Source organism: Brettanomyces nanus, chromosome 1, assembly GCF_011074865.1.
Source record: "Brettanomyces nanus chromosome 1, complete sequence".
Taxonomy (NCBI): domain Eukaryota; kingdom Fungi; phylum Ascomycota; class Pichiomycetes; order Pichiales; family Pichiaceae; genus Brettanomyces; species Brettanomyces nanus.
In genome coordinates this window covers 2,552,908-2,575,566 of record NC_052374.1, presented here as the reverse complement: position 1 = coordinate 2,575,566, position 22,659 = coordinate 2,552,908, and the positions used below count along the sequence as shown (strand labels likewise).

Genomic DNA, 22,659 nt, shown 5'->3' with positions numbered 1-22,659 from the left:
ACAAGCCTGACTAAAATTTCTACTATTCAATAATTCTACTTACACAACCTCAGTGAATATCGTACTAATAATAAACTATAGACAAGATAGTATCAGAATGGTGTAAATAACTTTAAGCTTTGCCTCCATCTCCCTCCTTAGAATCAGAATGAGAATCGTTATTCCCCTTCTTCTTCTTCTTCCTGTCCTCTTTTCCCTTAGCCTCAGCAGCTTTCTCTTTCTTTCCCTTTATATACTTATCAAATGCATCGCTCTGATCAGGAAATGGCCGTTCTCCTAATAAATCAATCATATCTTCCCTAGTGATTACTTCTTTGGACAATAACCTCTGTGCCACAATTTCCACTTCTTTTGACTTGTTTATCAACAACTTCTTGCATCTCTGGTAGCACTGATCCACAATTCTATGGATCTCACCGTCAATCAGTCGATTTGTTTTGTCACTGAATGGCTTTGTCATATCGGTACCCCTATCAATGTCGTAAGAAACTAGCCCCACCTTAGGTGACAATCCACATGCCATAACCATCTTTTGGGCCATACTAGTAACCTTCTCAAAATCGTTGGAAGCACCTGATGTCACAGAGTCAAAATGAAGCTCCTCGCTGACCCTTCCACCAAGGGTCATAGTCATCTGATCAAGTAACTTCTGAGTAGAATAAAGATAGATATCTGGAGGCAAGTATTGTGCGTAACCAAGAGCACTCTGTCCCCTAGGCACAATAGACACTTTCAATAAAGGATCTGCATACTTCATAAACCAACCACAAATTGCATGACCAGCTTCATGGTATGCCACCACCTTTTTCTCCTCTGGTGACAAAACTTTACTCTTCTTCTCTAAACCAGCAATGACCCTTTCAATGGCTTGCTCAAAGTCATGTAACCTGACATAGTCTTCGTTATGTCTTGCAGCAATTAAAGCGGCCTCATTGCAGACGTTGGCAATATCTGCACCCGAGAAACCAGGTGTCAACGTAGCCAACCTGCCTTTCAAATCTTCGAGATCACAGTCCGGCGATAATTTAATTTGTCGAAGATGGACAGCAAAGATAGCCTTTCTGCCTTCCAATTCTGGGTTGCTCAAATAAATCTTTCGGTCAAAACGTCCGGGTCTAAGTAATGCCGGATCTAACACATCGGATCTGTTGGTACCCGCAAGAACAACTACGTAATCACTAGAGGAGAAACCGTCCAATTCAACAAGTAATTGATTCAAAGTATTCTCTCTTTCATCGTTACCTCCAGAAGCCTTACCTTTAGATCTGGACTTACCAATGGCATCGATTTCGTCAACAAACACAATAGAAGGAGCATTTTCACGGGCAGTCTTGAACAAATCCCGAACTCTTGAGGCACCAACACCGACAAACATTTCCACAAATTCAGAACCTGAAACTGAATAGAATGGAACACTTGCCTCTCCGGCCGTTGCCTTGGCTAAAAGAGTTTTACCAGTACCTGGAGGACCACATAAAATGGCACCACGAGGAATCTTAGCACCCAATCTCTCGTATCTTTCTGGATGCTTTAAGAAGTTGACAAACTCCATAATCTCCTCCTTAGCCTCATCACAGCCAGCAACGTCATCAAACTTAATCTTGACCTCATTCTCGGCATTGAACTTCTTGAACTGCTTCTTGTTACCAAACATGCCTCCTGAAAGTCCACCTCCACTCTTCATAAGCTTCGAAGTAGACCAGAATATAAAGGCAAACAATAGAATCGTAGGCAATATGCTCCAAAGAGTCTTGGCAATAGGAGTGGTATGAACATAGGTAACTGGAATCCTAGAATCTTCAGCAACACCGTTCTCATCTTGGGCTTTCTTTAAGCGTTCCTCGAAGTTCTTGACAGAGCTCACCGTGAAATAGTAATCTAAGTCACTGTCTCTCATTGGTTGATTACGACCACGTTCATTCAAAACCACACGCACTTTATCACTGTTGACCACAACCAACTTTGCAACGTAACCCTTATCCAATAATGAGGTTATAAAATCTTGCCAGGTGATCTCCTTCTCATTGGAATCGACACTTGCCAAGTATAGTATGAAGGCTGACATACCAAGCCAGAATAGTACCCATTCCAACTTAATCTCCGCTGTAAGAATTTTCGTTTCGGCTTGTTTCTTATTCTTTTCTTTGTTCTCATTGGACTTACCGTCCTTTGGAGGTGGATTAAACTTGTTGTCATATTGACCATTGAATTCCAACTGCTTTCCCAGATGGTAATCCATCAAACATTTATGGAATTTCTGGACATTATCAACTTTTTCACCTGGTTTTGTCGCCTCAGTATCCATTAAAATGGTGCTCACTATTTTAGACGCCGAAGGAGAAATCAGACCTCCAATTTCGTACTTTTCAAACAATGCCTTGACTTTTGAACGTAACTCATTCTCCTTAATGGAACTATCATGCCAGAGACTCTTCAATTCCTTCAACAGTTCCTTAGCTTCCTCATCACTAAGTTCTCTTTCTCCGTGACTGTTGTATCCAGGAGTTCTTTTTGGAGGAGGCTCCGTTGAGTTAAGTCTTCTTTGTTGCACTAGACGAACACAGGAAGAGCGAACAGAATACCCCTTCATTTGAACTCTACAGACATTCACCCTTGTGGAAAGACCTCGAATTTGCATCGAATTAAGCTCCCTTTTGTACTGAGACCTTAGTCTTCTTTGAAAAACGCTCCGAACGGCAACGCCGAACGCCACCGACTCATTACCAAACCCTCTGCGGCATATGGCCATCACAGAGCTTGTAGTGAATGTTATCATAATTGGGCAAGTCAAGCAATGCAACAATCAATGTTTTGCTCAGTACCAAAAGCTTTATATGATAGTAATAAACTGATCGAAAAAGTGTACAGGCACGACGCTCAACGCCCGGAAACCCAAGTAGTTTAGTTGTTAGGCCATTTTTTTTCCTTAGTATTTTTCTGAGGCGATTACGTAAGAGCTTAAGGGTGATTATAGTAGCATAATATTTAAACAGTAGAGACAATTTGAGAGGCATTCTGTAGCACCTCGACCATCTTCTTGCACTCTTTTCTCCTAGCAACAGTTATATCGTTCTCTTGAACCAAAGAGTCAAGATTTTTGTTGTTATACAAACTTTCAAGTAGCACCTTCTGTATCTCGTTCTTCGACTGTTGGATCAACTTCAACATGATGGCCTTTGGAATGATATCGGCCACATTCTTTTTAACAATGTTAAAGTATGATTGAATCAACAGTTTAATAACCTCAGTCTCCTGAGTCTCTCTCTCCGTCATCTGGCCGCTAGCACGTAAAACATTTGGTGGAGCTTCCATAGCGACGAGTTTCTTTTTGTTCTTTGACTGGAAGAAACCTCCAAAGAAAGAATTCTTGTTACCACCATTGTCTTCCATCATCGTCTTTTGCTGAGATGGGGGTAAAGGCTTACCAGTTTTAGGATCCACTTGAACCTTCTGAGGATGCAATCTTTCTTGCACAATGGAAATCGCCTGGGGACCTTTTAACAAATCAGGATGAGCAGTGTTAATGTAAGTCTCTTCAGAACTGATGACATCCATAGCAAAGGTATTTGTGGGTGCAACTATCTTACGCAGGTAGGTGATAAATATCTGAGAAATCTGCTCCTTCAATCCTGGGTATCTAAGAAATTCAGATTGCGAAAGAATCTGTGATAGAATACGAACTAACTCATCGAACACCAATGTGATACAACGTAAAGTAGGCTCTTCAAAACGATGAATCTGCTGTTTAACAAGCACCTCAAACGCCTGAGTACCCACAAACAACGAAGGAGAAGAACCAGAAGAGTTGTACATTATGGTACGAATATCGGCATCCTTAATCTGGTCAAATGGATCCAAGGCATATACACCATTTTTGTAAATCTCATGAAAGACAAAGCTAATTCTTGCACCACCACTTAATTCGTTAGTGCTGACATCCTTAGTTTGTCCATCAATAACACCAGTATACTCATTGCAGAAATCGGTAATGACATTCAAAACAATGGAACTTGGTGTCTCGGCCATTTCGGGACCCAAAGCATCCAATTCCTGCTGATACTTTTTCAAAGCTGCCTCAATCCGCAACTTGATATCTGGCAAGGTGGCCCTAATGTGATTCATAAGAATATTACTCAATTTCTTAGCCAAATAAGGAGTACCACAATACTGAGCCTTGGAACTGTAGGCAAGATGGTTCTCAAAAAACCGCTTCTCATCCGTTAAAGCAATACGGATAGTCTTGTGGGTCTCAATATCCCTCTGACTTCTATTAACAACAGGCACATAGCCACATCTCAAAGGAATGACTCTGCCGGCAAGAATATCAATAACATCAGTTCCCTCATCCATCAAATCAACCTTGGTTAAGACACCAATGGTACGAACTCCTTCAGGGTCTACCTCACGCGCCAACTTCAAACCATCGGAGTTAGCCAAGTCCTGATTGGCAGCATTCACGGCAAGCAAGATGGCATTAGGCTTGGAAATGTACTTCAGAACCATATCTCTGATCAACTTTTCAATATCCTTGGGTTGGTCACCAACAGGCACTTTAGTCAAACCGGGAAGATCGACCAACGTTAAGGTGAGGACATGAGGCGAGTAAATTCTCAAATTGATGGCGACAGATGAGATACCAGAGTTAGTGCCCGCAGTAGCATCAGTAGCACGAACAATCTCCTTCCGAATGTTGTCAAAATTGAAATATCTCTTCCCAGGAAGATGCAAGAATTCACCCCATTCCTGGTCTGTATCCTCTGAAGGTCTACCATCGTCATTTTTGGCTCTGATGGTGGCCTTTTCCTCAGGAGTCAAGTGGTTATCTACATGGCCTCTGCGATTAATCAATTGCAATATCAAAGGCCTTCTAGTGACAATTCCAGAACCTCTAGGTAAAAATTCACGTCCCACGATGTTCTCTAAAACTGATGATTTACCAGAAGATTGCGAACCAACCACAGTAATCTGAGGGAGATCTATAGGAGAGGCTGAGCCCGCTCCCAATGGGGCCAAAGCATCCTGCAACTTATTGATGGTCTGAATTAAGCTTTCATCCATAGTGTGAAATGTCGATTGATGAAAACAAAACAGCAGGAAGTTGAAAGAGTTTAAAAAAACCAAACAAAAAAACTAGAGGATACAAAATACAAGATACAAAAACCCAAAACCCAGAACCCAAACAAAATGCGAAATGCAAATTCACTGTGAAGCAGAGAGTGAAAGAAGACAGGAATGCGCGAATTGCAACAGCGTGGAAGAGAAATGCTTCTTCTTGTTGAGAAGATAGTCTCTCTTTCCGGTATAACATCCGTACACCGTACATTAGGGGTCTTGTGAAAAGGGGCACAAGAGGATCCCTATTTCACTCTTATTCGCATTGCTATTTTATCCATCGAATTCATTAATCAGCGTCTATCATTAACATATTATTGCCACTAATTTGTTACACTCTAATTGGGTACAACACATCAGGTATCACTAAACAGTTACCTAGATTGAGTCAAGGCACTTGAAGACACGTGCTTCTACATCAGGTGTTCATAAGCAGGTTACAACACAACAACTTTGTAAAAGATCAATTACAGTATGACAATTTTTGAAAGACTAGATGATTTTAAAGATGGACTGTCGTCAAACAAACGACCTTCGCCACGAGAGAGGATTTCGGACAGATTGAGATCCAAAGAGGGTAGGCGGCCGACCCCCGCGAACCCGGAATTTTCCCCGCGACCGAAAGCTCATACAGCGAAGGAGAACCAAAAAGCGGCTCGTCCCCGAAGATCGATTTAATCAGAATTCTGTACGCTAGGGAACAGAGAATTTTGGCTAAAATTGATGACGTTTTTAACAAGATTGATAAGCAAAATGAAGCCCGTCAACAGAGGATGCCGACTTCATTGGAACAACAACAGAAGATGCTGACTCTATTGTAAATACTCGTTAAACAGGAAGATGTTAAGCCTGCAGCCGACGACCTAAAAACGACAGCAATCAAAAAGGTTGTAAAACATGCTCAGCAGAGAGCCGTTTCTAATGCACAAGCTATTGATGAGACTGAAAAAGATTACTCAAGTTCCAAGGTCACAAAGGATGAGCAAGATGAAAGAATTGTTCAGGAATTGAAACGCGTAGACCGAGCGAATGCAGAACTTCAGTCAAGACGAGAAAATTAATACCACCTTCGGTCAAGTTGGCCAAGGAATGCAAGAACTGCAACAGATAATGCAGGACATAGCACAGATGATCAAACAGAAGTTCGAGAACGAAAGGTCAACCGCAAACCCGCAAACTCAAACGGAATCTCAAATCGAGATGACAGAGGTAGAAACTCTTGAGAAAATCCGGCACTATTTACCGCAGGTGAAGCTAGACCCTGAAAATCCTCAGCAAGCATCTGAAGGTAAAGACTACAAGTTAGCCACATATCGCCCTTTGCAAGGAATGAAGTTCATTAAATTAGGTAAGGTTGTACAAGAAATTTACGACAAGGTCTTGAGGATACAATACCAACTCTCAGAGGAATGTATCAAATACTCGGATTGGGGACAAGTTATGAAGTCCCACTATATTGATGTTGTCGGAATAACCCCAGCAGCAAGATGCCAAACTTGGCAACAAATCATGGTAGTCTTATTTGAAAGAGCCGGTTTTTCGAAATTTGCCACAAAGATGACTAAGAGGTTGTCAGACCCACGGAATTTTGTTACGCCAGGAGAAGTTACGACAGTTTACGATATGCTACTAGATTGGTTGCAGGCCGTGGAAGATACAAAGATGCATTTTCCGGCTGAACACATCCGCAATCAAATTCAGGATGTTTTCAGCAAATTTAACGTTTTCAACAACGGTAAGCAAGAGAAGGCACAGCGGAAATGCCATACCACAAGGCAATTCAAAGCTTTTATTCACAGCGAAATATCCAAATATACTGTTGTCAAGACAATCGAGCCAACATGAACTAACACCGAACAACAGTTGAATGTACCCGACTCACAAGAAGTATATCAGATGAGAAATCCTTCAAAGAATAACTACAGATCGAAGTACCAGGACAACCGCTTTAGGAACAACAACAACCGCTCCTACAACGATAACCGCTTTAAGTACCTGAACCCGTCTTCATACTCAACCAATACCAAGAAGGCTACAGGGTGCGCAGAAAGGAGAAAGAGCAAACCTCGATATTGGTGCAGGCAATGCCAGTGCGCAAATTGCAGGGAGCGTCAGAAGGAATGCAGGTCCGATCATAAAAAAGGGAAGAGAGACCATCATTTAATTGAAACTAGTCATTGTCAAAACGACGACACCGATTCAGAGTCCGAAGACGATAGAGAAGTTCAAGAAATTCCAGAATTCCAGAATTGCTTAAGGCTAATCGAAGAAGACCACGACGCAGCATCTTTGACAGAAGAAATGTCTAATTTTGATCCTTTTACACAAACTGAAGGGTTAGAACTAACCCCCACTCCAAGTCCTCGCAGCGATTAGAGATATGACGCTCGTATCTTACTCGATACAGAACCTCCCACGGTTTACAGAATCAATTGCTATTAAACAAATCCCTTGCAGCGACACCAAACCGGTTTTTAACAAAACACTCACCTCAAACGAAATTGCTACCTTAAAAGTATCGCTTGATTGATGCCTTTCTCATTATAACAAACTGATTTTAGGAAAGCCACTTCTAAGGTCTTTTTCTTATCGATTGTTACCAGACAAACAAAAACTCATTACATTGCGAGGAAAAGAGGTCCACATTGATTAATGCTATTGCTACAAATATAAGGTGCGCCAAAGCACACTATAATAATCATAGAGAAAATTGTAAACAGTAGTAAAATAAGGATCCCCTTATATCCTTTTCACAAGACCGTTGATTAGCAATGTAAAAATGTTATATTATAAAGTTGACATAGTGTAGAGGCGTCGAATGTGTGGTTGAAAAAACGTCGAACTAGAGTTTGTGAGAAACAATCGTATTTCATTAGTGCTGAAGATATATCTAGAGACTTCGGAAGAAATGCATAAGCTGGTCATAAAGACCGGAAAGATCGGAAATACACGCTTATTCTATTCCGCAATTAATGCGCGAACCGAGCCATTATCTTATCATCTAACGCATAAGCCTTCCTTATCCATATCGGTCCTCTATTTGATAAGATAACGACGCTGAAAGTACAAAATTTCTTGACTGTGGCTGAGATTGGTCTACCAATTAACTTTTCAGAAGATAATAGTAGACCGGTCGGCAGAACTAGTCGTGTTGCATAAAGAGGCGTTACGCCTGAGAATATGCTCGGTACAGTGCGAGCTACGCGATAGGTGTGGAAATGTCCCTTAACGTATCTCTGGCTTTCTAACCTAATCAGGAAATAATACACTCTAATCTATTTCTTATCTGAAAAGGATGAACATCCGACAATGATGATTAGAGATCCTTTCATATGATATTTATAGCATCCATCAGTCCCTCCTCCTTTTAGAGCATTTTCTTTACTTTTCTTGTTCCATGTAGACGGACCGAACCTTCTTCTGCTATGATGCAAATACCCATAATTCTCCAGTTTCTTAATATTATTTTCTGTCTCTCACCGTTGAGTCAGATACTGACAACATCAATTTACGTCAAGCATGGAAACTCAATAAGCAATTCTTACATCTCGATCTTATCACTATTAGCAAATCTCTTGTCCTCACTAATATACCTAATTTACAATATCAACAAAATTTACTGTCTCTCTGACACTATTGGTGTATTTATACAATTTATACTCAATTTATTTGCACTACTTCAATGTTGGACCTATAGAGAAAGAGTCGTCCAAGATGCGGTATCCACCAAACATCCAATAGTAACAGCTTTAGTTGACCCTTCTACCAGTGGACCCCCTATCTGTGAACCTTTCTCCCCCTCTGAAGCCCTAAGCCCAAAGACGTTAACCTCTGAAACTATGGTGTTCTTGCTCGAAGAAAATCCACAAACGCATGATTCCAATTTCGGAGGAATATACTTACCCCTTTATGCCCCAGTCATGGCAACATTACTCGCCGTGACTCCAGTCTCTTCGAATGCCATGCCAGTTGGCATACAGGTACAGCATGGTATGAGCAGTCTGACGACGGATTTCATCACTTCGCTTGCTCTAATCAACTTTTTCTTGGTCATAGCGGGCAAGGTATCCCAAGCATGGAAATTGCTGCTACCTATACATAGACCAACCAGATACACAGGTGTCTCCAAGACATATTTTTGCATCGAGACCACCATTATTACGGTCTATTTGGGAATAGGCATACTGACCCCAACAAAAGTGTCATTCATCTACATCTTCGACTCACTTTGGCAGTTGCTGACAGTACTCGCGTTGAACTGCGTGATATTGATGGCAATATCAAACGATACCAACGAAGCCAGAAATGGCAGCACAGACTCGCAACTCACAAAAGAACTCAAATCCAAACTCTACAACTATCATAGGCATACCACAGCATATGGAACCATAACTTATGATACCTAGCGAGGAAGTAGTGACCTTATGAACTGTGAAACCGTAAACTCAGCACTGTGAACCTTTTCTATTCGTATAAACAACAAAGAATTTGCATATCCAGCTATTCTTAATTCTGTAGCACCTCTTTTAAGGTCCATTCCGAACTATCCAGTGGACATGAGTTCCTCGTCTTGATCCAAGTATCAATACAATGTAGATGGAACGAATGATTACAGACCCCCACAGCACGCGGACAATTGCTTCTATCTTTTCCACTTCCAGCACATTCTATGCAAGGCTCCATTAAATGATTTCTGCAAATGGCACACGTTTCGTTACTCTGATCCCACGACCAAAATGCAACTGCTGTCCACTTCTTTACCTCAAACCTTTTCTTAGGGTGTTTAGAAGGCTGGGGTTGAGGACTTGGCGATGTGGCTAAATGACTTACGTTAGTAGAAACAGAATGATGCAGTTGTGGAAAACACTTACCATCAACATCCATCTGATCTGACATGATTGGATATAAACTAGAAAGAACGAAGAAGAAAGAATAAGGCAAAACAATCTGTCTTCACTTTTATAGCTCCAATTTTTTTTTCTTCTCTCGGATCTCATCGCTAACAAAATTGACTCTCTTTATTTCACTTGTGGACAAAGCTTCTTGCTTAGACTGCTGCCAAGATGTCAGATAATCAAGATGCCATAGTCTCATCATTATATCCTCCACCTCCTCCTTATATAAGATTCTTTACAAACGACAACGTAAAGAAGGTGAAGCAGCTTCTAGAGGAAGGAAAGAGCGACGAAGAGATCTCGAAGATCAAGAACCTCAAATTTTTGATTCCTCCACAACAACCGGATAAACCTACATACAGATCATTTGGGGATGTTTGGCCTTTCGAGGATCGGTTCATTACATTAAAAGAATCGGGAGTACCTCAGTTATATGAGGGGGAAGAAAAATCTGAGGGAGAAGCAGGAGACGATAAGGACTACGAGGAAGAAGTGTTTACCCAAGAAAGAATTGAAGAGCTCAAGAAATTGACCAAATCACTTCTGCTTAACTTCTTAGAACTCGTAGGAGTTTTATCAAAGAACCCGAGTGCTACGTTTGAGAAAATAGACAATATACGGATAATCTTGATCAATTTACACCATTTGCTAAACAGTTATAGACTCCATCAATCTCGAGAATCGCTTATATTACGAATTGAAGAAAGGCTTCGAAAGGATCGAGATGCCATAGAAAAGATCGAGACCACATGCAAAAATATTGAGACTAAAATCCGGATGCTTGTTGACTCTGGAGATCTACAATTTGATGGGAAAGAGGGAGAAGACAAGTCCGAAAGCAGTAAGGGAGCAGCAGACAGTGACTCTGAAACGTTAATGACTGATGAAAAGGCTATGAAGAAGATGAAGGCAGATGCAGTGAGGGAAATCACAAAGCTCTGCACAAACTAATTAATATTAGTGATCTATTAAGCCCAAGCCTATATAATGTATATGTACAAGGAATATACAGGCCCGTTCATTTGTCGCTGGAGAAGAAACCGTAATCAGAGACAAATTTAGCATTGTATTTCTTCTTATCAAAATCTGGCTCCAGTACTCCAACCGATGAGAACTGTCTCACCAATCCCGCCTTGATCAACACCCTCTCTAGAAAGTTCCTCTCAATATCCTCGAAGTCGAATTCAGAGTTGACCAAAAAAATACGTTTTTGAATATCTATGTCGGGCCGAATAGGTTCACCAAACGAAGTATAATACTTCTCAAGAACGAGGCCAGACCGTGAAGCTCCTCTTAGTCTTCCAGCTGCACTCACAAAACCTTGAAGGTTCTTAATGGTATCAATGCCTAACAGAACAATATTCTTCAAGCCTTTAAAAGTCAACCCTGTCAATGCACTGGTGTTAACAAGAAGAATCTGCGGACCTTCGGATTTCATGAAAAAGTCAGCGTCCTCCTTAGCATCGAACACTCTCACTGCTTTGTGAGACTTCTCTAGAAGCTTCTTTATATAACTATCAGCAATCTCATCGGAGTACACCATCAAAATCTTCTCCTGTTTCAACCATGAACACCCCTTCTTCTTCGTCAACTTCACAAATCCACCCACTAAAACATCTAACGCAAGCTTCTTCACATCTTTCGACATCCGATTCTTCTTTCTGTTCCTTTGCTTTCTATACACCATATCATTTCCTTCTAGCGATCTATAGAGCTTGTCCAACCAGTTGGAAATATCCGATCCGTATTCAAACGGAACCATGTCATACACCTTCACTTTGAATTTCTCTGCAGATTTCTTCTTATCGCTCATATAGGGGCGCACAAGCACCGAGCTAATGGCCACATTTGTTGGAACCGCCTTTCTAGATGGTATATTCGTGTCGCTATCGAAAGTACCCAATGGAGCAAATCTAGCCCAATCAAACCACTTAGTTTTTTCTTTAATCTGCTCTATCAAAGAGCTTGTAGTACCATTTGATACTGTAAAGATTAGCTGCGGATGAGGTTCATTGTGCTGTCTCCTATAATCCTGTAACTTCATTACATAGTCCAGTAGCTGCACTATAGGCGCTTTCTTCTTGCTCTCCAGGTATTCGTCACTATCTATCATGGTATCAAAATCGTCCACAAATATGGCAGACAAGTTGTTTATTTTCAAAAAATCCATTCCTCTGGACGACAAGAGATCTAATAATCTTTGAGGCGTAGAAACCAAGATATGAGGCTCTGGAGTGTGAGCAACAATCGTCTGTTGACGCAACTCGTCTTCCGCATCCGATCGATAGAGAAATTGAGCCACTCTTTGGCTTGAATTGGCGCCTTGAGCACTTTTTAAATGTGAAATGATCTCTTTAATAGTCCTTTCATACTGAATTACCAGATCAGTAGATTTCACTAAAATCAAGCTGTTAATTCCTTGTCCCCTGTTGGGGTTCCTCTTCAAAGCCAAAGCAGAAACAATCACCGCAGTGGTTCGCCCACTCCCCTGATCTCCCTTTCCTATGGTACTCAAATTACCTGTCATTAATGACCAAAATCTCTGCTGAAATTCAGATGGTTGATCACTTGCCAAATGAGACCGAACAGCCTTTACTAAGGACATCTCTGGTATAAGATCTGATAATGTAAGCCTTAGACTGGTTGGATTAACCTTCAGTCGTTGCAATGGATCCTTCTTGAGCTCATCATTATAACTTTCTACCTTAGGCAAACTTAACTGGAACCGATCTGCGATCTTCTGATCCAATCCTTCTTCCACTTTGGTGAGATTCTTATTATACTGTCTTCTCCAATACCGTGGATCGCTAGATGCAGAACCAGATACATTTTTGCTTCCCATTTGATCCTCCTTCTCCATTGATTCTAATAACGCGTCATCATCAACCACGGATCTCACTTTATCAGCTGCATCATCCCCTCCTTTCCTAGTGTGGTAATTTCTCTGTATAGCAGACTGCCCCACCATTTGCAGTTTCATCGACTGTCTCACAGCCCGGAGGGCTCGAAGCCGAAGAAACTTGCAGGACTCCATCTAGTATACCAACTTTAGAGATGAATGGAAACCTCACTAGTGATTCTTCTGTGTACTAAATTGTAATATACTTTGCTCTAATTTTTTTCTTTTGATTTTTCAGTGAAATATTGAAAAATTCAATCCACCTGATTTATTTTTACGTGGGTTCATTCGCCTCTATAGATAAACCTTCTTCTTCTTCTGTTACTCAAAATATGCTTAATACGTTTTCGAGATTTGAAGCCAGGACCTTGAAGCCTTTAACAAGGCTGGCACGGCAGTTAGCAACCACCTTCAAACTGAGAACAGCTGTTAGACCTGCTGCCGAAATTTCACACAAATCTGCGCATCGCAATTTCAACACCACATCCAGAGCTTTTGACTCTTCGAAAGATGACCAAATCAAAATTGATAAACCATCCTTGATGCTCGCATTCACATGCAAGAAGTGCGGAAAGCGTTCTTCACATATTATATCAAAGCAGGCCTATGTAAAGGGCTCCGTCTTGGTTCAATGTCCGGAGTGCAAAAATAGACACTTAATTGCCGATCATTTAAATGTAAGTATTGAAAATTTATGCAAACAAAGAGACAATCAACATACTAACAGTTTTCCTAGGTGTTCCATGATGGAAAAATCAATATCGAGGATATAATGAGATCTCAGGGACAGAGAGTATCTCTTGACACATCGGATTTATGTTTTGAGGACATTCCTGAATCTCTTAAAGGCATTTTAGGTGATTACGCAGAAGATTCTCCTCCCGAATATAAAAAAAAGGAAAATATATGTGATACGGATATGCCTATTCTTCCAGGAAACAAAGAGAAGGACTAGTGAATTCCAGGGAGCGCGCCATGGCACTCATATATATATTCAAGTCCTCTCTCTCTACTTAATGCATGCTCGCGAATTAAACGCCCAATCGGGGAAGTCCCTTTCAAATGCCTTAATAGACTCTATTTATACCGTATTTCCTCTTGGATAAGTACTCGATTAAATTTGCTATTATGGAACAAGCCGCTCAAAAATTCTGGATTGCCATACGTTACTCTGTGTATGAACTCAAGACCTGCATCTACTACCTTCAACAGCTGGACCTTCTCAAGTACATCTGGATTGAATCACACGCTCTAACGCTCCTTGGAACCTTACTGTACGCAATTTCTCTACTTGAGGAGGAGACTGCTTGGATACAATTGTTGCCTTGGTATAGAATAGCAGTACTCAGTTCGATCAATACCTATTTGATCGTTGTCTATACCAGAACGGCTGCCGTATCTCAGCAGGATAACACCCTAACCGTAGGCCAGATACCCCTATGCGATTTACTCAAGTCCGAAAATGCTTATCTTCTGATTTATTCATGTCTCTGGGCATTCACAAATCCCAGTATTATCAAGATATTTCCCTTTGGATCTTATTCCTTTTTGAATTTAATGAATCATTTCATTATGGAGGAATATCCTACGCATTCCTTATCAGTTTCATTGGCTCCATTTATACAGTACATCGAGGGACCATTACTAATTACATGTGCCCATTTTGATCTTGCCGTTGTCCCATTGTTAGCAAAAGAATGCTACAATAGGAGTACTCTATATCCTCTCATATTTTACTTGTTCATTTGGGGGTTGAGAGTCGAATATTCCGATGCCAGTAGAATCGCCATTTCCAACTTGATCATACTTTGCAATTCAGTAATTCTTCATCAAGCCATTCCTCAAACGATCCAAGATCGCTGGGTCAATACCAGAGAGAAATTTGCGGAGATGTTTTCATTGGACATTTGTTTGGCAACTAAATCTAAGCAAAGCAATATTGGCGTGGTTGAAGGAAAGGAATCCGTACCAATAAAATAACAATTTTTGACTCTATATACTGTCTAATACAACCCAAGCTCTAGAAAATCAACTTGAGATCAACTCTCCTTTCATTTCCCGAAGCTTCTCATAACCAGCAGTAAACTCCCAGCTTTTTTTACCTTTAGAGATAAGCGATCGAATAGCAGATCTGGCCTTGAACTTCCGATCCTTGCAAACCACATCACCTGCACCCAATCTACCGGGAAGCCCCCCTAAATTATCATAAGCTGAAACCAAATCTGAACAGGTTTCTATGGCTTCGTTCCAGGCACCCTCATCCAAAGTCAATTGAGGCGAATTTAGCGTAGCTCTATAAGCCTTTTCGAAATCACCGAGAGCCAACCATGGCTTCTTTCTCCACATGTCAACCTTAGCAATGTCTCTCCAACATCTTGGATTGTCGTCAACGACAGAGGGAATCTTATTGCAGACAAAATCTATGCATGTTCTTTGGAAAAACGACAACTTCTCACTACTGTAAGGTTGATTTACAAGAATACCAATCAACTTTTCTGTAATCGGTAGGTCCAAGGAACCATTTCCCTGCGAATCCTTTTTAGCGTCTAACAAAATTATCGAAGCATTCAACACTTCATTCCATTTGCCCAACTTTACAGCCACAATGAGGTAGTTTTCCCAAACCTTCCACGATCCTTTAGATACGTCACCGACATTAACGGCTTTACCAAGAGCATGAAATGCTTCTGGTAATTGGTGCAACTTGATTAATGCCGAGGCCAAATTGGACCAAGCGTACGGACTGTCCGTATCAATGGAAAGACACCTTCTGAATGCCTCAGAAGCTAAGACATAATTGGAAACTTCCAATCCCAGACAACCATAAAAGTACCAGTTAGCAAAACTGATAGGGTCTGCAGTGAGACAATCATACATATGATCAATAGCCTTCTGAAGGTCCCTCTTTATACCAGAAGCCTTTGGAGGATTATAGTAATATCTAGCAAGAGACCTCTTAGCGTTCGCATACCTTCCATACTGCCAGGACTTCTCCCACAGTTCCGGATCCGAGCGAATGTTTCCCAAGACGTACCAAGCTCTGGCATCACGAGAGTTGCGCTCAAGAGTCTTCTCAATAAACTTCTCAGCCTCTCTGGAGTCACCAGTGCTTGCACAACAAACAGCAGCATCAGTCCATTTTTGTAATCTATCGTAAATTTCAAGGGCAGACTTGTGCAATCCCAAATGTATTAGTTTTTCAGCCAATTGCAAATCCATGGCCCATTTGGGCATTGGAGGAAGCAAGTAGATATATCTTAGTCTGACGGAGTTAGTCAATTGCTTGGAATCCAAAATTTTCATGTCAGTGAACTCACCAGGAAATTGAATCTCATCGTCGGTCTTTGGGAATAGACGTGCAGTTTTGTCAGAAGTGACACCCAACTCCTCTACTAAAGAAGATAATTGCAAGACTCCTCTTTCAACAGTCCTTGATCTTTCTGTCTCTAAGAGAGATCTGTACCACAAAGCTCTAGAAAACACAAGCCAATTAACGGTACCTTCAGGAGAAAAAAGAACCCTTTGCACTAACGCGATCAACTCTTCATTAAGAAGTGTACTACCTTGGGGAGAATTTTGCTTAACAGCTTCCACTCTTAAGAGAAGCTGAATGCTATCTAAGTTCGATAACGCGGGCTGATTATTTGGATCAAGAGAACACAACGATTGAGGAATATCTTCCTTGTGAATAGCAGTAGGAATGAGTCTCTTAGACAATTCAAGTTCCGGGACATCTACAGTTGGTGAAGAGCTTGCCGATAATGAATAATCAAATTTGATCCGTTTCGCATCCCCTTCAGTTGCACTTTGAAATGCGACAACATTACCCAAATCATCATACAATGGTCGCTCCAAGAATGTATCATCATTAAGCTTGATATCCAGGGGATTTAATTCACCAAGCTCTTTGGGGCTGACTTTCAATAAACTGTCCTGAGATTTCGCAAGAACCGTTAAAGTAGCCACCGAGTTCTCTTGATATTTCGTCCTTTTGGCTTTACAGCCTGTAAGAATAAACTCAAGCCCAGACACCTTAGCAGCCTTAGCCAAAAAATCAACATTACGTGATTCAGAGTTCCCCAACAAAGCGCATTTGGCGCTTTCCAAGTGGAAACACAAAAGAATTGATTGATTAACTGAAGAATTCAGGCTAGATTCATCGATAAACGAGGATACAACCTCCGGAGATAGGAGTTTCATACAAAGCACCGTTAAGGTACCAGAGTAATCTGGATAAAGAGATTGTAATATTTGCAAAGCTCTTGCTCTCCACCAACAAACTGAGGCCATCACCACCTCATTATCGGTATTGATAGAGCCTCCTGGAAGAAATCCCGACTGCTCTACGAAAATCTCTGACTCCATGGTCTGCACTTCCTCGTCAAACAGCGAGATATGAGTGCCTTGTAAGATCTCCAGTATTCTTAAAGAAAGAACCAAAAACAACGGTGATTCCGTTAGAGAATATGGCTGCTGGCCACCTATTGACAACACCTTTAAAAGACTCTGCTGTAACGAACTTGCAAATCCTTCGTCCTGAACAGCCTTTGCAGACAATACCCGGATAAATCCAAGTTCTTCAGTCGACGACTTAAAGGACAACTTTGGTCCAGTGAAGTTGGCTTCCACGAACAGCTGTAAAAAGAGAATGGCAACCACTAATGCATATGATCTCTGGACATCAATGCTTTCGGATACACTGGAGAAATTGGCCACAATTCTCTCGGCAGCACCGTTGGCAAATCCCACAACATCTGTTCCATAAGTGTTAATGAATTTTATCACAAGATTCTCCATCTCAATATGTTGAAAGACATTTTGACTCATAACTTCCATGATAACTAACTTCATATACTGACCATTGATGAGTAGTTCCACAGCTCTTTCGAGTGCTGGATCCTCTGCGGTCGCAACAGACTCCAAACTGTTACTTAGAAGAAGTACTCGTGTGAGAAGTCTTTTCAGATCCTGATAAACCGTCATGTGTGGTGGTAAAGTCTAAACGATAATGAAACTAAAGCTAAGAAATAAGCACCTCATGAATAGAAAATACCCCGAAAAGAAGTGAAAAATTTCGAGATCCTCCCTCTTCACGCACTGCCATAAATATTATTAGGTACATATATAGACCGATAAGTCTATCTCTTCCACTACTCAAACTTCTTTTCCTTAACTCCTGATTCAACATCTCTCACCATATACGGATACCAATATATTGCTGGCCAAATGGTGCAGAGGTGCCACATCGCATGTGCATCTAACAGATCGAACATAGGAGGAAAATCAAAAAGCTCGAACGTCATACCCATCGAGACGCTAATAACTAAAACAATTGGAATGAGAGTCCAATTAACCTTTGGATTTTTAAGATCCTTCAGCAAACTTTTGGAAACCCTTTGCTCTCTGAATGTAGTAAGAGCATGGGCTACCCAGAGAACGTCTTCTAACAAACCCAATGTCACATTGGCCCGCATATTGTAAGTGTATGACCAATCACAAACTAATCGTGTCACATGCCCCAAGTAGATTAGTATGACAACGGCACCAAATATAATCCTTTTGGAATCATTTTTTGTTAGATACAAGTGAAAATATCTCATACCAACTGCGTAAAGAGCCGAGACAACAGTCATACCAGCAAAATAATAATCCAACTGCTCACGTGTCCAAGTATCCTTCAAATGAAAAAGTGCAGAAGATACCCAGGCACAAGAAGCCACTAAACCAACTATTAAATATGCCCAGTATGCATGAGCAGCCTCTACATCACCGTGCATACCCATTTCTTTCTGGTAATGCCTCCACATAGTCTCGAAACCCCAGTAATGCGGGAAAAAATTGCCGATACTGAATAAAGTACTGAACAACTCTTGCATTCCAAAAGCCCTGATAAAAGGCCATTTCCCATGGAACTGAACCACTTCTTTTCCCTTAGCTTGCCTGTCCTGTGTGACCATTCTTTGACACTGATAGTCGCAGTTATCATAGCATTTCCAGCCTAAGAACCGAAGATTCCAGGCCATAGGCATCTCCTCAAATCTACCTGTCTTTTGCTGATCTTTCATCATCAACTCGAACATAGGATCCTCTACATCCGGATAACTAGCTCTATTATTACACGTGACAATGTCACATAGCTTCCAACAATCTTGATACTCTTCGAGGTCATCCCCGGTAGAAGCCTCAACAACACACGATTGAACTGCTAGTAATGCCAGTACGGCAGCCAAAGCATTACCAGTAAGCATTATTAATTAGGAGGACAAAGAAAGAGTCTACAACTGTACAAAGGGCAGCGATGAATAAAATTATTAGAAGATGATGAAAAAAAAAAGTAGAACGCAGAATTTCAGTCTCCACCAAGATTACTGGCTTATTCCTTTTGATGATTTCTCTTAGCTTGTAATGCCACAGCAATTCGACTTAGTACAATGCATGAAACAGCAGGGAACGCATGTTGGCAAGGTGTGCTCCAGGTGTGATGGAAAGTGCCCCATGTGCGAGTCTCTAGTTCATCCCTATAAATTGGTGTATATCTGCGATGACTGCTCATATGGATCGTTTGCCAACAAATGCATTCTTTGCGGTGCAAGTGGTGGTAAAGATGGCGAACAATTGACAGATGCTTATTACTGCTATGAGTGCTGCATGCAAGGCAAAGATAGGAACGGATGTCCTAAGATTCTCAATATGGGTAGTACAAGGACTGACATGTACTTCCAGAAGAGAAGAGAGAAGACCTGATTCTTTTATTGCATCTATTCATTCAGTCATGATTTTATTTGTATAATACTTTACTTCATGTTATATCATTAGCTGGCTTACTGAGTCTAATATCTTGTGCAACTCGCATCCTCTGGTAGCCTCATACCACATCCATTCTAGTTTAATATTGAGTATCTTGGCAGAAGAAAGAAGCTCATCCCTACTTTTAGGCTCCAACGGAGTGAGGAGCTCCAACTTTTTAACTGTCTGGAGGTATTCAAGAAGGAGGCTTTTCGATTTTTCAATAGAAGTTTTCAAGTTCGTCATTCTAGTGGTTAGAGTCTGTGTGCCTGCGGTACGTATTTCCGTGTAAAACTCATCTTTATGCCTTTCCGGTCCGAGGAAAATCTTCAAGTTCTTCGCCGCCAGTTTCACGGGAGCTAAAGCCGACAAAGCATTAATGCTATTGATCCAAAACTTTAACTCAAACTCATTATCTACCATGCAAGTTTCTTTTGAGTTTCTGGTATAGATGTAGAAGGTGTAATGATGCAACTGTCCATGCAAAGTTCTTTTGGATAAAGCAGGAATATTGATGGCCTCATCCAACTGAATACTCTTCTCAGACCGCATAGCAGCAGTGCTTTGTCGAATGACGAGAGATGGATCAAAGCTCTCCAACAGGTTTGTAGTGGTGGAACTGCTAGGACATTGCTCCAATACGAGCGTCTTGGTACTCTCGTCACCGGGGTGATACACCATTTTGAATAGATTCAACGATTTAAAGAAGAACATACCCACTGGGGTTAGAATACAAAAGTACTGCTTCCATGACTTGGCATTAGATCTCAGCCTAGATTCCTGTCTAGCAACTAATCCCAATTTCACCACCCGCACAATATAGTACTCTTTTGAAGTTTCAATGGGCGCTTTTTCATTGTAGCTAATCCTTTCGGTGAGCGGCAGACACATGAAACCGGCCTTTTGTTTTGGAACCTTAAAGACAACCCGACACGACAGATCGGTAAGACAATTGATAATTTTCTCAAGTAACTTAGTATCGGGGTTACCAAAGGAAGAGCCGATTTGTTGGTCAGCATATTTCATAGAAGGGGCCACAGGACAAACACTTCTGGCATCGCTCGCTTGGAGGCAATCGCCAATAAACGGGTTTGTAAAGTGGAAATCAATATCAAGCCTCAAATCCTTCACTTTGCGCTCCGTAATATACTCGTAAACATCGATAATAGGTTGCTGCCATAAGAAAGAGCTTTTCCTTCGACCTACAAGAGACAAAGAAGTCTGTGATAAAGGACACACGGAAGTGGAAGAGCCAGGATTGACGACAAGAGTGCAACAGGACGGATAAGGAAAAAATGCGGAATCAGTCTGTAAGGCTACCAACGCCTGTTTACATTGACTCCGATTGATTCTAACAAATTGTGAGTGAACAACATTATCATACAAGTAGCCAAGAACTTCTTTCGTGACCAAACTGGGGGAATCTCTGCCCTTGTCCTTATCAATGCATTTTCTATTCTCCATGAGCGACATAAGAAGGTTATCAATAAACTCCCACCTGGTCATTTTCTGCTTGTTGTTTGGGTTGAACTTATCTGTATGTAACATCAATAAGGCGTATGTCAAAATATAGCAAGTATCTGTATCCAACCCTGTCTCTGAATGCTGCTGACTGTAAAATCTACCAAATTCATAGACCACACGATCGATCTGCTGGGCCTCTTTAGGCAATTCGTTGAGCATTAGAAACTGTCTCAGCGCCATATCTATAGAATATTGGGTGAAGTCAAAGTACCTAGCAAAATAGTCTCTCAAAGTTAATCTGAAAAACTCATCATCCTTCGAAGATAGTAATGCCACAATTGAAGTCACAGGATTGTGCCTAAGTAATATGTCAAGATAATCGGAAGGGGTAGAGTCTTCATCTACTGGAAGAAGGGTCGTTAATGATTCTAAGGATGAAGACTCAATAGAAGTAGACCTTGATAAGGAGCTTCGGCTTTTTGATTTGATGAAAGTTGTTATAGAGCCAAGCAAACCCGTGCTGGCTCCATAAGAAGGTGGTGGTGCACCTGGAAAGTTCTCATATGATCCCAAAGTTTTGGAACGTTTCCGAGAAGCATGAGAAGAGTTCACCACAGAGGAGGAAGAAATATCCGTACTTGAGGAAGCAATTTTAGTATTAGAAGACGAGTGCAATGCACGGATTGGTTTCCCAGAACTTTCGAAAGACTGAGCCCGTGAAAACGATGCGGAGCTGATAAGTAACGGTCTTTGAGATTCGAGGGGTTTCTTCACAGGCCTTGCATCTTCAGAGTTGGTGACATCAGTAATCTCAGCAGCCAATGCGTCTAGCAAAATGAAAGATCTAGAGCGCATAGAAGACAAACTGGAGAGTGAAGATACCATTTTGGATTGTGCGAGTTGTCCAGAGGATGAAGTAAGAGACAATTCATCTTCCAACGGAGTATTTGAAGGCTCAGCAGAGAATTGAATGATATTTTGAGAAGACCTGTCTGTTGAAGGGACAGATAGTTCAAATTCAGAAACTTTCAGGGTTGTTAAAAAAGGGGAACGAGAATGTAGAATGACAGGACTGATAGAGTAAGTGGAAGATATCGGAGAAACAGGATTACTCGCAGACATTTTCAAGTCATCCACGGTCTCAGGAGAAGCGGAATGCCGACTTCTTCCTAATGAAGACAGCATCGAAGAAGATGAAGAGGTCGTTTTCGTGTGCCGCTGATACGAATGTGTCGTGAAACCTCTTAGCCCGAGCTTTTGAGACAAATATTTGAAATGGTGAGATGATGAAGAGGAAGGCTGTTTCGCAGTGCTCTCTCCACCCGATGATTGGCGAGTACTCTCTTCATTTTTGTGAACGTGTGATATTCTTAGTGAACCCATAAACGAGAGACAGAGAATAAAAAGACAGCTAAGCCACTTACTACCCTATCCACTAATCAAGTAATCAGATCTTGCTACACCGCGTAACCCCTTCAAGATCAGATTAAATACGCGAGCCCA

The 22,659-nt window shown here is 41.2% G+C and overlaps 12 protein-coding genes across 12 annotated transcripts; 5 read left to right on the top strand and 7 right to left on the bottom strand.

Annotated features, from left to right (window-relative positions):
- Positions 1-112: 112 nt before the first annotated feature.
- On the bottom strand, positions 113-2,749 carry YTA12 (Mitochondrial inner membrane m-AAA protease component; the record flags this gene model as incomplete). The annotated part of the gene is made up of 1 exon (XM_038921521.1): positions 113-2,749. One exon carries the CDS (start codon positions 2,747-2,749, stop codon positions 113-115), a length of 2,637 nt encoding a protein of 878 aa, XP_038777449.1.
- Positions 2,750-2,985: 236 nt separating this feature from the next.
- VPS1 (vacuolar protein sorting-associated protein 1) lies at positions 2,986-5,058 on the bottom strand (the record flags this gene model as incomplete). Its single annotated transcript, XM_038921520.1, has 1 exon — positions 2,986-5,058. One exon carries the CDS (start codon positions 5,056-5,058, stop codon positions 2,986-2,988), a length of 2,073 nt encoding a protein of 690 aa, XP_038777448.1.
- Positions 5,059-5,865: 807 nt separating this feature from the next.
- Positions 5,866-6,957, top strand: FOA43_001197 (uncharacterized protein; the record flags this gene model as incomplete). Its single annotated transcript, XM_038921519.1, has 2 exons — positions 5,866-5,874; positions 6,133-6,957. 2 exons carry the CDS (start codon positions 5,866-5,868, stop codon positions 6,955-6,957), a joined length of 834 nt encoding a protein of 277 aa, XP_038777447.1.
- A 2,435-nt stretch (positions 6,958-9,392) lies between these two features.
- On the bottom strand, positions 9,393-10,008 carry FOA43_001196 (uncharacterized protein; the record flags this gene model as incomplete). The annotated part of the gene is made up of 4 exons (XM_038921518.1): positions 9,393-9,514; positions 9,591-9,612; positions 9,856-9,929; positions 9,984-10,008. The coding sequence occupies 4 exons, from the start codon at positions 10,006-10,008 to the stop codon at positions 9,393-9,395; spliced, it is 243 nt and encodes an 80-aa protein (XP_038777446.1).
- Positions 10,009-10,175: 167 nt separating this feature from the next.
- Positions 10,176-10,958, top strand: FOA43_001195 (uncharacterized protein; the record flags this gene model as incomplete). Its single annotated transcript, XM_038921517.1, has 1 exon — positions 10,176-10,958. The coding sequence occupies one exon, from the start codon at positions 10,176-10,178 to the stop codon at positions 10,956-10,958; it is 783 nt and encodes a 260-aa protein (XP_038777445.1).
- Positions 10,959-11,025: 67 nt separating this feature from the next.
- FOA43_001194 (uncharacterized protein) lies at positions 11,026-13,041 on the bottom strand (the record flags this gene model as incomplete). Its single annotated transcript, XM_038921516.1, has 1 exon — positions 11,026-13,041. One exon carries the CDS (start codon positions 13,039-13,041, stop codon positions 11,026-11,028), a length of 2,016 nt encoding a protein of 671 aa, XP_038777444.1.
- A 197-nt stretch (positions 13,042-13,238) lies between these two features.
- FOA43_001193 (uncharacterized protein) lies at positions 13,239-13,861 on the top strand (the record flags this gene model as incomplete). The annotated part of the gene is made up of 2 exons (XM_038921515.1): positions 13,239-13,583; positions 13,643-13,861. The coding sequence occupies 2 exons, from the start codon at positions 13,239-13,241 to the stop codon at positions 13,859-13,861; spliced, it is 564 nt and encodes a 187-aa protein (XP_038777443.1).
- A 617-nt stretch (positions 13,862-14,478) lies between these two features.
- FOA43_001192 (uncharacterized protein) lies at positions 14,479-14,886 on the top strand (the record flags this gene model as incomplete). Its single annotated transcript, XM_038921514.1, has 1 exon — positions 14,479-14,886. The coding sequence occupies one exon, from the start codon at positions 14,479-14,481 to the stop codon at positions 14,884-14,886; it is 408 nt and encodes a 135-aa protein (XP_038777442.1).
- Positions 14,887-14,934: 48 nt separating this feature from the next.
- Positions 14,935-17,889, bottom strand: FOA43_001191 (uncharacterized protein; the record flags this gene model as incomplete). Its single annotated transcript, XM_038921513.1, has 1 exon — positions 14,935-17,889. One exon carries the CDS (start codon positions 17,887-17,889, stop codon positions 14,935-14,937), a length of 2,955 nt encoding a protein of 984 aa, XP_038777441.1.
- Positions 17,890-18,056: 167 nt separating this feature from the next.
- On the bottom strand, positions 18,057-19,154 carry FOA43_001190 (uncharacterized protein; the record flags this gene model as incomplete). The annotated part of the gene is made up of 1 exon (XM_038921512.1): positions 18,057-19,154. One exon carries the CDS (start codon positions 19,152-19,154, stop codon positions 18,057-18,059), a length of 1,098 nt encoding a protein of 365 aa, XP_038777440.1.
- A 157-nt stretch (positions 19,155-19,311) lies between these two features.
- FOA43_001189 (uncharacterized protein) lies at positions 19,312-19,650 on the top strand (the record flags this gene model as incomplete). Its single annotated transcript, XM_038921511.1, has 1 exon — positions 19,312-19,650. One exon carries the CDS (start codon positions 19,312-19,314, stop codon positions 19,648-19,650), a length of 339 nt encoding a protein of 112 aa, XP_038777439.1.
- A 60-nt stretch (positions 19,651-19,710) lies between these two features.
- Positions 19,711-22,278, bottom strand: FOA43_001188 (uncharacterized protein; the record flags this gene model as incomplete). Its single annotated transcript, XM_038921510.1, has 1 exon — positions 19,711-22,278. One exon carries the CDS (start codon positions 22,276-22,278, stop codon positions 19,711-19,713), a length of 2,568 nt encoding a protein of 855 aa, XP_038777438.1.
- Between the last annotated feature and the right edge of the window lie 381 nt (positions 22,279-22,659).